The sequence below is a fragment of the Euprymna scolopes genome, chromosome 1 (genome assembly GCF_053919585.1).
Source record: "Euprymna scolopes isolate OS-2025 chromosome 1, ASM5391958v1, whole genome shotgun sequence".
Classification (NCBI taxonomy): domain Eukaryota; kingdom Metazoa; phylum Mollusca; class Cephalopoda; order Sepiida; family Sepiolidae; genus Euprymna; species Euprymna scolopes.
In genome coordinates this window covers 183,534,257-183,548,288 of record NC_136482.1, presented here as the reverse complement: position 1 = coordinate 183,548,288, position 14,032 = coordinate 183,534,257, and the positions used below count along the sequence as shown (strand labels likewise).

Sequence of the window (14,032 nt, the reverse complement as noted above, 5' to 3'; positions counted from 1 at the left end):
AAAAGAAAGAAAAAGGAAAAGAAAAAGGAAAATAAAAAGGAAAATAAAAAGGAAAAGAAAGAAAAGGAAAATAAAAAGGAAAATAAAAAGGAAAATAAAAAGGAAAATAAAGAAAAGGAAAATAAAAAGGAAAAGAAAGAAAAGGAAAATAAAAAGGAAAAGAAAGAAAAGGAAAATAAAAAGGAAAAGAAAGAAAAGGAAAATAAAAAGGAAAAGAAAGAAAAGGAAAAGAAAGAAAAGGAAAAGAAAGAAAAGGAAAAGAAAGAAAAGGAAAAGAAAGAAAAGGAAAAGAAAGAAAAGGAAAAGAAAGAAAAGGAAAAGAAAGAAAAGGAAAAGAAAGAAAAGGAAAAGAAAGAAAAGGAAAAGAAAGAAAAGGAAAAGAAAGAAAAGGAAAAGAAAGAAAAGGAAAAGAAAGAAAAGGAAAAGAAAGAAAAGGAAAAGAAAGAAAAGGAAAAGAAAGAAAAGGAAAAGAAAGAAAAGGAAAAGAAAGAAAAGGAAAGAAAAAAGAAAGAAAAGGAAAAGAAAGAAAAGGAAAAGAAAGAAAAGGAAAAGAAAGAAAAGGAAAAGAAAGAAAAGGAAAAGAAAGAAAAGGAAAAGAAAGAAAAGGAAAAGAAAGAAAAGGAAAAGAAAGAAAAGGAAAAGAAAGAAAAGGAAAATAAGAAAGAAAAGGAAAATAAGAACGAAAAGGAAAATAAGAACGAAAAGGAAAATAAGAACGAAAAGGAAAATAAGAACGAAAAGGAAAATAAGAACGAAAAGGAAAATAAGAACGAAAAGGAAAATAAGAACGAAAAGGAAAATAAGAACGAAAAGGAAAATAAGAACGAAAAGGAAAATAAGAACGAAAAGGAAAATAAGAACGAAAAGGAAAATAAGAACGAAAAGGAAAATAAGAACGAAAAGGAAAATAAGAACGAAAAGGAAAATAAGAACGAAAAGGAAAATAAGAACGAAAAGGAAAATAAGAACGAAAAGGAAAATAAGAACGAAAAGGAAAATAAGAACGAAAAGGAAAATAAGAAAGAAAAGGAAAATAAGAAAGAAAAGGAAAATAAGAAAGAAAAGGAAAATAAGAAAGAAAAGGAAAATAAGAAAGAAAAGGAAAATAAGAAAGAAAAGGAAAATAAGAAAGAAAAGGAAAATAAGAAAGAAAAGGAAAATAAGAAAGAAAAGGAAAATAAGAAAGAAAAGGAAAATAAGAAAGAAAAGGAAAATAAGAAAGAAAAGGAAAATAAGAAAGAAAAGGAAAATAACTCACAAGTGTCGATGGCTCTACTTCTGCATCAAACGACGTGCCAGAGCTGGCCCCACCTTCAGATTCCTTCAAGAGCTCTTTTATTGTGTGAATGTGTTTGTCTTTGTCTTGAATTTGTGACTGCAACTCTAGCCTTTCTTCCAAAAGAGTCCGCGTCTGTTTCCTCTGGGAAGAATTCTTTCGGCGGAGATCAGAATTCACTTTTACAACCCTTTCCAATTGGGCCTGAAGCTGGAATAAAAAAAATTATTTCGAAAGAAATAAACAACAGCTAACAGAGAGGGAAGAAGAGTTGAATGATATGGAAGATTATCTATTCAACATCTGCAATAAAATTATTGATAGAGATGCAGTCAGGTTAGATTAAACATTCTGTATCATGCATCCAAGTATTTTTTGTCTCTTAACTTGTAAAAGAGGAACGGTTAAAAATATAATAAATACATAAATCATTCATTTAGACAACTTAATTCTGAATTTCTGCATTTATCAATTAGATTTTTTTTATTTACATTCCAGACAAAGCATTAAGCTACTCGATCTAAGGAGCTAAAAAATAATTCAAGGTCAAAAACTTGTTAACAGTTATCCTGACACCATATCTGATATAAGAACATACATTTCCAACATTTTCTTTCTTACACACACACACACATTATATATATATATATATATATATATATATATATATATAATGCTAAATTCTGATGACCAAGTAATAATACTTTTTTTTTTTTTTTAAATCCAAAACATTTTGGTGCATTTTGGCAGACTAAAATTTATATCAATTCAGGATCTTTCGTCCGTGCTGCTTTTTAGAAAAGTAAAGTTTGCATCAAAGATCCTTAATTGACATGCATTTTTTGTTGTTCAGCTATTTGCAAAACCAGTCTGGTAAAATAAGTTTTTTAGATTTGGAGAGAAAAAAAATTGGATTACTGAGATTTAGTGGATATTTATTTATATATGCTCTGTTGCTCAAAGCTTAATCAAGCTTTTATGTTGAATAGTTTTGCCTATATAATAAAAAATATAAAATAAGCACAAACATTTTTTATGCAATTATATATAAGACCCAAAACATTTACTAAATAATGAGTTAGCTTTTCCTCTGCATACTGGATTTTTAATGTTATTGTGAAAACCAAAAGTATTAAAAAGGAATATCACACTAATGTATAGTGTTAATTGAAATAAAATGAATGCATGTATACACACACACACACACACTTGCACATGAAATTAAGCATTCCCCATAACACATAATTACACTAATATTTGTAAATAAAAATTAATATTTGGAACTTGGAAAAAAAAAAAAGCAGAAATTACATTTTACATTTACATTTTATGTCACAAAATATATATATATATATATATATATATATATATATATAATAGGCATGTAGTAAATTAAAGGGACATAATTCATTCAAACACATCTAATACAGCTTTTGGTACTTGTGCATTTAACGAACCAGACGTAACTCAGCATTTGCTCGGCTTTGTCCGACGCATGACGTCAACAGCTGGATATAACCGAGCATTGCCGATTAAGCAGACGAGAATTTTGCTATCAATTGGAAGAGTGTCACAACTCAAGAAACGCTTATTTGAAGAGAGTTGAAAAAATTTTGTTTGAAAAAGATAACTGGCAAAATAATGAATATTACAAAACTTGCGGACCAGCTCCAGACCCCAGAGGCTGCACTAAACTTTTGCCAGCAACGGAAATTGTTGGCAGAAGAGAAAAGATGTTTACATTGTGGCCAGGATTGTGTACTTGCAAAGAGAGCAAGCCTTTCCGATGGTTATGGTTGGAGGTGTAGAAGTGTAACATGCTGCCGTTGGACCTCCATCAGGATTGGGACCTTCTTCTCAAAATCCCGACTAACCATCGTATGTATAATAAAAATAATATACTTATGGGCGTTCAAGATGGCATCTACAAAAAAAATCTCCATTTTTTTTTTTTTTTCCATTGAGAATGTGGGTTACGTTCTCGCCACACAATTGTGGATTGGAAAAATTTCCTATGTGATATATGCAGGGACTATTTTCTTAGGAATCCCCGGCAGATTGGAGGCCCAGGCCATACGGTAGAAATAGACAAGTCTGTTTTTAACCGAATAAAACACAACGTCGGCAGACTTCTGACAGCGGTCTGGGTCTTCGGTGGATACAACCCCGCCGAAAAGGAGGGTTTCTTGGTCACTGTACCAAACAGGAACGCCGAAACCCTCCTTCCACTAATAAAAAAAATACGTTTTGCCGGGGACCACGGTCGTATCAGACTGTTGGAGGGCTTATAACAAAGTGGGAGGAGATGGATATCACCATTTGATGGTGAACCACAGCCTGAATTTTGTTGATCCCATAACACAGGCAATCACAAATTATGTGGAGCGGATGTGGAAGGAAGCCAAGCAACAAAATAAACGGGAATGCGGTACCAACCGGGAACTTTTGGACACATATGTTATTGAGTTTATGTGGAGGCAGCCTTTTGACTCCATATTAACCCATATAGCCGAAAGCTACCCGGTTGGTAAGGAGGAGCTTCCTATTGTTTTTTTATTGCCTTTTTTTTTTTTAGGCTTTTTCTATTTATTTGACATAAAGAGTTGCAAAAAAAAAAAAAAAAAAAAAAAAATTAACTTTTACGTGTTTAAGACATAGACAATGTTTTTTTTACATTAAAAATTGAAAAAAAAAAAAACAAAAAAAAACCAGTTCAGACAAAAAAAAGTTTCCTATTATTAACAAAAAACTTATTTTTTTATGTATTTATTTTGAAAACAAAACAATTTCAAATAATAATAAAAAAACATAAATGAACGGTAGGTTTTTGCTTTTTACTTATTTTTTGATGTTTCTACATTTCAATTTCATTGTACAGTTCTTTTGTTGTAGCGTTGTTTTTATTTTATCGGCAACGCTCGGTTTTATCCGGCTGTTGACGTCATGCGTCGGACAAAGCCGAGCAAATGCTGAGTTACGTCTGGTTCATTAAATATACAAGTACCCAGCTTTTTGTATAAACAAGAAGCAAATGACAAGGTTTATTAATCCAAATTTGTAGGAGAAAAACCAATGATGGACCAAATTTTGCTTGTATTATGTAGAATATTTTTATTGAAAAATATGGTTACAAATAACTTTATTCATAAAGCTAAAAAATATTTTATTATAAAACTAGCAAGATAGGAATACATATATATATATATACTTCCTGCTTAAGCATTTTCAATTTTGTATAAAAAATATTTGTATTTTTAATCAATTTGCAAAATTATTGACTAGATTTCAGATATTTCAAGGTATAAAACAAAATGGTTATTCTGAGAAATCAATTTGAAAATAATTTTTTTGTTTACATTTGGGAAAATGTGGCATTTAAAATTTATCAAATAGTATGTCATGCTGAACTCTTTCCTTTCAGCTACTGCCATAACCAATGAGAGGGAGGAGTATATATGGCCCAAAGCATCTTTAATAAAACCCATATACTTTGAAAATAAACTATCTTGAATCCCCTTTATTTTCACAACAGCATATAACTTAAAAATCTTAGCCAAATCTAACTGGAAGAGGGAAAATAAGTCAATGTCATCAAGCATTATTCAACCACTACTTCACCTGTGTAATAACGCGATATGATGCATATAAATACAAAGATGAACGCAATACTTACAGCTTCAGTATCACATGACTTCTGGTTTAATTCTTTTTTCATTGCACGCATTTGTTCTCTCTGTTTGTCAATTGTTTCCTTCAACTTTGAAAGCACCTGAAGTTCTTCCTCTTCTCTTTCTAAATAAAAGAAAAGGAGTTCATTAAACAATACTTAGGAAAAAGAGGCGGAAGGGAAATGAAGTGGCTATGGAAAGAAAAGAATTCAGCCAGACTCTCCTGGGCATGTCTTAACTTGTTTATTATGAAAACAAAGACAATTTCAAACTGTCGAGAAGTTGACTAACAAAGAGCTCAATGTAATAGCATTTTATACAAATAGTCTGTTTCAGCTAAAAATCAAAATAAAATCTATTTCCCTGGCTGATATTTAGAACAAAAATCAAAATATTTTGCAAAAGACTTACATGGAACTAATCATTTTAACACACACACACACACACACACACACATATATATTCTAGTTTATATATATATTATATATTTATTCTAGTTTACCATTGAATTTCAACACTTGTTGATAGTGCTCAATTAAAAAAGAGCACAATATTTTATTCAATTTAGGTAAACAAAATTCGCATAAGTCGCTACAGTAAATTTATTGTTTCAGTCTTAATCACCAGGTAACATTTTCATGTCTGACAAAGTCTTAAGACTGAAACAGTAAATTACTGCCCTAAAATAAAACCAGGGATCTCTTGTCACCTGATGATGTCCTAAGACTGAAACAGTAAATTTATTGTAGCAACTTATGGTAATTTTGTTCACCTAAACGGACTAAAATAGTATACACACAAGAATACTCGTCCCAAGAAAGGTAAAAATTCCTCGCACAGAACAGTTTTGCACCACTTGTCTATTTACAAAAATTAAAATCAACATATACTGATACTAAACTGCATGTCCGAAATCCTTAATCTAATTTTGATCAAAATTTATCACATGATTTCAATTCTAGAAAATATCTAAAATAATCAAGTCTTAAAGAAATTTAAATTTAAGGAATCTTGTTTAATTCATGTTTACTGATAGACAAAATTTAATACAAATCTAAAATATTCAAATTTTCAAAATGGGAGGTTGTGATTTCCCCCGCTTAAAATATTTAAAAAGAAACTGAAATTTGGAGAATATTTAATTGATGTCTATTAGCTGTTAAAATTTCACAAAAATCCAAAGTATCTGGATTTTCCCAGAGGCTCTCCACATCTATTACATAAAACTAAATATAACCCATATTGCGTCCCCTCTCACTTAGCAACTGTGTTCCAAAATTCATAATGATAGTTTAACCCATTAATTAATCCTATAGATATACATACTTCAACTCATGTTATATATTTTAAAACTGAAATATAAATTCTAATATTTCCAGATTAATCCTAACAAGATAAAAATGCTCAATATTCGATATTGATCAGCAATATAGGAAGAGTTAACCTTTTGCAAATTATGATTTACAACACTTATTGTTTACACACAAGGAATACAAGATAAAGATAATTATCTTTATCTTGTATTCCTTGTGTACGAGCAAGAAATGTAACTCATAATTTGCAAAATTTAACTTTTTATAAATATATACTAGCAAGCCGCTTGGCATTACCAATCATAAAATATACTTGTATATATTTTAATTTATACAAATTTTGTATTTATTATAAAACCAACATTGCTTATTACATTGTACCTAGTATATAGAAATAATTTCAATAAATAAATAAAAATGATTTCGGTGCAAACTAGAATTGAAACCAAAACCTAGCTTTCCAGCCTTATTCATTACCATTTGAGCTTATAATAAATGGTCATTGCAACTTTAAAAATTAACTGATTTTACAGTATAAATGTATATTTGTACATATGTAGAAGGTACAAATTTAGTCAATTTACACCTGCAAAGTTCCAATATTTTTCAATTTTAACCCATTTGCAGCTATTTTTACTGGCTACAAACCAAATTAAATTTGTTTCACACGTCCAAATTCCCAATATCAAGATTTAAGTCTGTAGGACAAAAATTGACAGGGTAGTTTGGTACAGACCGTTCTGCACAGAGACATTCTATAAAAGTGAAAATATATGTATGTAAGGACACTTCTCAACCTATATACTCTACAAATTTTTATCTGCAGACTTGAAATTTGGTATATAGAGCATTCAGAAATGTGGAAAACTAATCTTTCATCTGGTAAAAAGGCTGCTAAGAGGTCAAAATTGCAAAATTAGTACATGAGAGGCCACCGGATATTTTTCTGTTTCCAACTGTTTCATGTCTGCACATGTGCGGTCGTAAAATACGATAGCTTACTTATGTTAAGTACGAGTTGGTGTGAAAATACTATTTAGAAGTCCTGTCAAGCTGGTGTAATGGTTATCGTACTTGACTAACTGTCTTTAAGTTTTGGTTTCAATCTCAGCTACAGTATGTATTTTTTACAAGAAATGAACTTTTTATAAAAAAATACTCACATGCACATATCTCAGTTTTTTTTTATTATTTATTTATTTTTAAAGGAATTGAACATTACGTTTAATACCTACAATATTCCTGTTTATAATCAATAAGTAATCTGCATTTATTAAAATATATTTATGCATATTTTATCACTGGGCAATGACAAGCGGCCTGCTAGTATATATATATATACATACACACACACACACACACACACAAATTAAGAATAAACATTAAGGTCTCAATTACTTTTATAAGAGCAATATTTATTATTTATAAGTAATACCATACAGCAATCATAAATTGATTAGTCATCCGATTTCATTGGTTAATTTAGTGTTGGGTTGAGAATACATGCTCATCCTCTTGTCAGTCACTTGACTGATTAACGAGAGGACAGTAATATGTACTCAACTCTGAATCAAATTAACCGACTCTAAATTAATGATATCAGATCACTAATCAATATATTGCCACATAGTATCACCCATAAATTATGATAAAAAGCCAAATTTTAAACAAAATCTAAGTGAATAATGCTACACAAGTAAGACATCCAAGAGAAGAGTACGCAGGTAAACAAATATAAGTTCAAAATGAAGGTTTATTTTAAATATATTCTTAATCATTGTATATATTATTGCAATAATTTACAAGTATACAAAATATTTAATGGATTTATTTTATATTACAATTTCTAATCAAAACTACTTTATTTACAGTCAAACATTAGTTTTAAGAAAAAATGTTAATTCCTAATGAATTTTTGGACATAAGAATTAAGTTAAAAATTGAATTGTATTATCCGATGTAAGTTTTAATTTAGTGCGAGCATTGAGGTTAATATGCATTTCAAATAAATAGAAGCATTTAGTTGAAAAAAATTAAATATGAACAAATATAAAAACAATTTCTTCATGATGTAAATATTTTTATTGTTTCTGCTAAAATAAAAAACATTTGATTATTCAATTCATATAAAACAGACAAATTTTCTTGTGGCTATTTTTGTTTTCCACCCACTCTTTGTATTACCATCAACCTTAGTTTTCTACTTTTTTTTTTGAGTGCATCCTCCTCAAAGGGTAAAACATGGTTAAGTAGAGGGAAGGGGAGGGGGTTTAAACATTTAGAAAAGGAAAATATAGATAAGAAGCAGTGGAAAATGAAGCTGATATTTTAACTGATGTTACAAGTTGCTTTGTCTTTTTGAAATAAGCAATTACCACTTTTTGAGTACACGGTGTCCAAAAAGTCACTGAAGGGTTGAAAAGCTGTCATTTTATCATTAATGATTATTTTTTTTTATATATATTTCAGATATTTTAGAAATAATTAATTATGGATAAGTACAGCATTGAACAACGTACACAAGTTGTGAAATTGTTTTACCAAAATCAGGGGTCAATTGTTTTGGCCCAAAGAGCTTATTGACAACATTTTCATGTAAGAGATAGCCCAACAACACAATTCAAAACATTTTTCTTGTGGGAGATATCTTTAATAAAGAGTCAATGTTAACAAACCCCAAACCCTGCAAGAATTGAATGAAAGGATCAGGAACAAAATAAGGGAGTTAAATCGCAATTCAGAGATTCTGCAATCTGTCATGAATAATGTTTTGGAAAGAGCACAAATATGCAAAGCTGAAAATGGGTAACATTTAAGACATTTTTCATAAATAAAGATTGTTTGAATTTTTTCATTTTTTATTTTTTTTATAACTTTCCCAATGTCTTAGTCAGATTGTGTTAAAATTACAAAACGATATAAAAAAAAAAATAAGTTCAAAACCCTTCAGTGACTTTGGACACCCTGTAATATAAAAATGATATTCAAAATTTATTTTTTTGATAATTGAAATTTCTCTCTATAAGTATAATCAAATTTCCAAAATTTCTAAAATTACTTTCATAAGCCTGGAGAAAATCTATTTCAATAAAAAATAACTTATTTTTACTAAGTACAAATTTACACTAAAATTTGTTTATTTTTACTTAAACTTTTTCCAATATCACATTGAGCTATAAATTAAATTTAATATGAACATTAAATAAAACAATGTTTATTTCATGTGTAAATTTCAGCAAAATGATATCTCTTACTTTTGAATTGTCAATCAGGCCTCAGTATTGAGATTGAAAATAGATTAATGCCACAAAAGAAAGCACGCAAGTTTATTTTTTTTATCTACGAGATACGATTCATTTCAGAAGAAGTATTTTATCAATGAAAAGACAGAAATAGTAAAACTTGTTCAAGGCTGATCCTCCTTCATTGTTGAGATTTACCAATAAAAAGTGTACTTCCCTCTCACTTTAGATCTGCAATATACATAGTTCCACTCCTTTCATTCATTTTCTTAGCTTTTATTACTCATTCTGACATTTTCTTCTGAGGCTCAGACAAAAATATCTTGAAGAGTTTATTTTACTAGTCTGCTTTTCATTAATAAAATAGATCTATTTTGACATTAATCACATCTTTTTATTATACCAAGAATTTTATATATATCATTCTCAGTTTCATATCACAGTCCTTCAGTGTGTCTAGACTAGCACCTATCCCGAACCAGCCATCAAATTAATAATCACAAGTTCTACCCTCCAGTCACTAGGATTGGTGCAAACGACCTCCTCCAATATCTATATACATTTGACCACTACTTTTTACAGTGCTTGACTTGTTTGTTTACAAACAAACAAGCAATGGGTGAAATAGTTTACGACAGTGCTTTACCCAATATATATTTAGGAGATAGCTAATGATTTACAAAATTCATGGCTTGTGATTATAAAAACTGAGGAAAAGATAAAGTTCTACAAATTTCAGAAAATGATTAAAATCTAATATTAAAACAAATTTAGAAACCACAATTTGTTTAACTTGCTGTTTTTAATTATACCCAATGGCAAATAAAAAAACTTTTCTTTGCAGTGATCCCAAGATCCATCTGTGTATATACATTTGTAGATCTTTTTTTTAGTTTCAAGATTCATTGAAATACAATTGGTTAACTTTTATCCAGAGTGGAATTTCAGAAAGGATTAGTGCATATGAGTAGCTATTCATCACCCCCCCTCCGCGCGCACACACACACACACACACACACACACACACACACACACACAAAGAGAAATAGAACCATAGACATTACTTTTTAATAATGATGAGAATTGCTTATTTAAATTAACAAAAAAAAAAAAATCCACTGGACATTTTTTCCTTTTAAATATTAAGTCAGATAGAAAAGATTTTCTTAGTATAAATGATTGGGGCATGATATGAAGTGGTGATGATGTTGGTAATAATGGTAGCGGTGCTGGTTGAGTAGTAGGTGGGTGGCAAGTGAGCAACAAGGAATTTGCCCAAGAATCAACTCGGTGAGTATAGTACAGCCAGGTGTTATAAGGTTTAGCAAACTACATGCAAAGCAAAAAAAAAGAAAAAAAAAAAGAAATTTCAATAAAAGGGCAAAAATTTATCATGCTTTCAGAAATTAAAGACATTTACTTAACATGTCAACATTTTCACAGGAGTTTCAAAAGATATTAACTATGGACAAGAGATGCAAACACATTTCCACCAATAATGTCTACTTTCTAAAATAACTAAGGCAACCATTTAATAAGAAATCAAACAACCAAAGTGAAGAACTGAACAGAAGACAAGTCTATTCAATACGACAATAATTAAGATAAAAATCCTAAATTTTACACAAATTTCCTAAATTATATTATCTGTAAAAGTATATTAGATTTGAGAGAAATGCTTCTTAGAATTTACAACCAAAGTGTATATTTGGTTTTAGTAGTACCCCTTTTAATCTTAAGCTCATAATGTCGTAAGAATTTTGAAATGACAATGGTTTTATTGATCAAAGTTAAAATAACATGGAACAGGCATACATATTCTCTTTGTTGATCTGTATTTAAGACTATTATTCAATAATCAGATGAAAATCCATCGCTGGCCAGGTTCCAAATGCAGTAGGATTTCTAATTTGAAGCTCCAAATGGTAATCAGAAAGGATGAGGTCATGGCATTTTGAATTGAACAAACTAAATTATTTTTTGTTTTATTAAAAGGAAAAAAATTAAAAAGGAATTATCAGTGCAAAAGTTTTTAAATGTTTTAAAAATTAACTTCTGGGATAAAAATGAAATTTTTGTATATTTTTTTATCAAAATGAAAAAGAATGTTTTAGTAGAAATTGAGAAGGCCAAGCTTTCTAATTTTCATTTAAGTCTTGAAAAATGTAATTAGATTTTATATATTTGTGTGTGTAAAAGAGACAAAGGGAAAACCAACACAAATAAATCAAAAAGATTTACCGATCAATGAACGGTTTTAGAAAAAAGAGGTTGATTCTAACCAAATTGGTAAATCTCATTTTGATTATATCTTCCTGTGTTTAATTGTATTTCCCTTTGTCTTTCATACATCCTGTCTCCATGGCATTTTATTTTGATATACTGTGTATTTTATCCTTATATATGTCTGTGTGTATGTTCCGCTTTAAGTATTACATACATTAAAATATAAACAAAAGCAATTTACATATTTTTAATTCTATAAAGTAAAAAAACATGAGTAATCTTAGTTTTCACAAATCAGCTGTTTACTACAAGCATCTTTTTAATAACTTTCAATAATCAAAATACTGCTAGAAGATTTTATATAAAATGGAGAGGTGTAATTTCTGCTGTTACTGGAACAGTTTTAGAGGAGGTGGAGTTATTAGTATAAATAAGCTTACAAAAATATTGAATCAAGTTATTAACAGAGCAAAACATTTCAAGAATATTAAAAAAAAAATCTTCTGGTCTTTATAAATTCTTTAATATTGCATAATACGATATTGAAAGGCGACCGTGTGAGAGTCTTTATTATAAACAGAAATGTGTGGTCAAATGTTTTATAATTAATGCGTGTGCTGCAAATAATTTAAATTAAACTAAAAACGTTACAAACTAAAAAATAAAATCAAGTGATATTCTTATTACTTAAAATATTTTATTTAATTCTGAATAAAGATTTACTGACAGCATTTGTGCCGCTGTCAAAATTAGAAAAAAATAGAAAGGTATTTATTTATCATACTTTTTTTTAACATCAATAATCATTTCAGCTTTTAATATAAGTAAAAATTATATAAACGCCAGAAAATTTTACTAATTTTTTTTTTTAAATAAGCTCTACATATGTATTGAGCACGTTTGTAAATATTCTAAAAATGTTAAATTTTTAAAAAGTTAAATTTCTAACATTTCACATCAAAATTGAACATTTCACAACAGAATTGTTGAAACAAGACTTGAACAAAAACTATCATTAACAATGACAAGATAACATGTTTCATCTTCAAATGAAGAAATTCAAAAGAAAAATGTTTGGCAAATGAATAAGTGATTACAAACAAAAAAAAAGCAAAGAAAGTTAAAACTATTTTAGATGGATTTATTTTCTAGAATTGAGAAGATATGGAATTAAAACAAATTTTTGAAATCTTGAAATAAAGTCAAACAGAAAAAAAATCATGAGTTATATTTAAAACTGTTTGGTGCTTCAAAGTCATTAAAATATTCAACTTAAAAATAAAAAGACTTTTCATTAAAAATGAATTTTCAGTCAATCATTTGTAAAAATAGTCTGTCAAAAAACAAAGTTAAAAGAAAAAAAAAAAACGAATACTGTGCAATAAACTGCCTCCTACAAAAAATCAAACAAAATAGAGCAAAATTAATCGAACATATTCACGGATTTGTTTATTTTGCCTAAACATTTTTGCTATATTTTCCAGTAAACAAAACCTATCCATTTTGAAATAGAACAAATGTTAGAAACTCAATTTTATAATTTTAGTCTCAAATTTATTGTGGATGAAACAATGAGAAAGTTTTTCAAACAATTTTTCAGAAAACTAAATATTGTGAATTTAAATATAAAAAAACGTGTAAAGGATTGAATAAAATTTTAGAAAAGGATCATGCAGGAATGACTAGAATAAAAGCTAAATAATGAAAGATATACTGCAAAGACAGGGGATTATTATTAATGAATGAAAATGAATATTCAAGGAATTATCATGCAGTCAGGTATAAAAATATATACAGAAATCTGTTGACTGAAATTATTACTGATAATCCAGTCTTTCGATAGTCCTTGATTCTATGACAATACAAAATGTTGATAGAGGATGCACTAAATTATGGAACTAACAGTGCTTCGTCTTTGATCATGAAAAAAAGTGTACATCAAAAGAAAAAGGCACTTGACCTTTTTGACTTAGCAAAATGGCCGAAAGAAAGTTGATTAGAAAAGATTTACTAAATAGACTAGAACAAAATCAACTAAAATTAAGATCATGTTGCAGCAATTTTCATTAAAAGAAAAGTCTGCACTTGTCTTAGGAAATGGCTTTTGTCTGGATTAATATTGAACAACTGAACTGGTTGAAAATATCCACATCTCAGCATTAGGACCAAACAAAAATGCGATTCTATGAGTACTTAAAGAGGGTGGAGACAGAGATAAAATGACCACATGAAACAAAAAAAACTCACCGAAGGCTCTCATAGAAAACTAAAATCATTTCAATAAATTCATAAGAGTCTAAGAATATT

The 14,032-nt window shown here is 28.8% G+C and overlaps 1 protein-coding gene across 12 annotated transcripts in view; it reads right to left on the bottom strand.

Moving 5' to 3' along the window:
* LOC145278012 (RILP-like protein 1) overlaps window positions 1–14,032 on the bottom strand; it is a 188,812-nt gene that overhangs the window by 44,814 nt on the left and 129,966 nt on the right. For all 12 annotated transcript variants that reach the window (XR_013868274.1, XR_013868272.1, XR_013868277.1 and 9 more), the window contains 2 exons: window positions 4,950–5,068; window positions 1,259–1,486 (listed from right to left, as the gene is read on the bottom strand). Coding sequence is in view for 8 of the 12 variants with exons in the window: in XM_080130272.1 (XP_079986398.1) it covers window positions 1,259–1,486; window positions 4,950–5,068 (347 nt within the window). In the remaining 4 variants the exon portion in view is untranslated. The remainder of the gene's footprint in view (window positions 1–1,258; window positions 1,487–4,949; window positions 5,069–14,032) is intronic.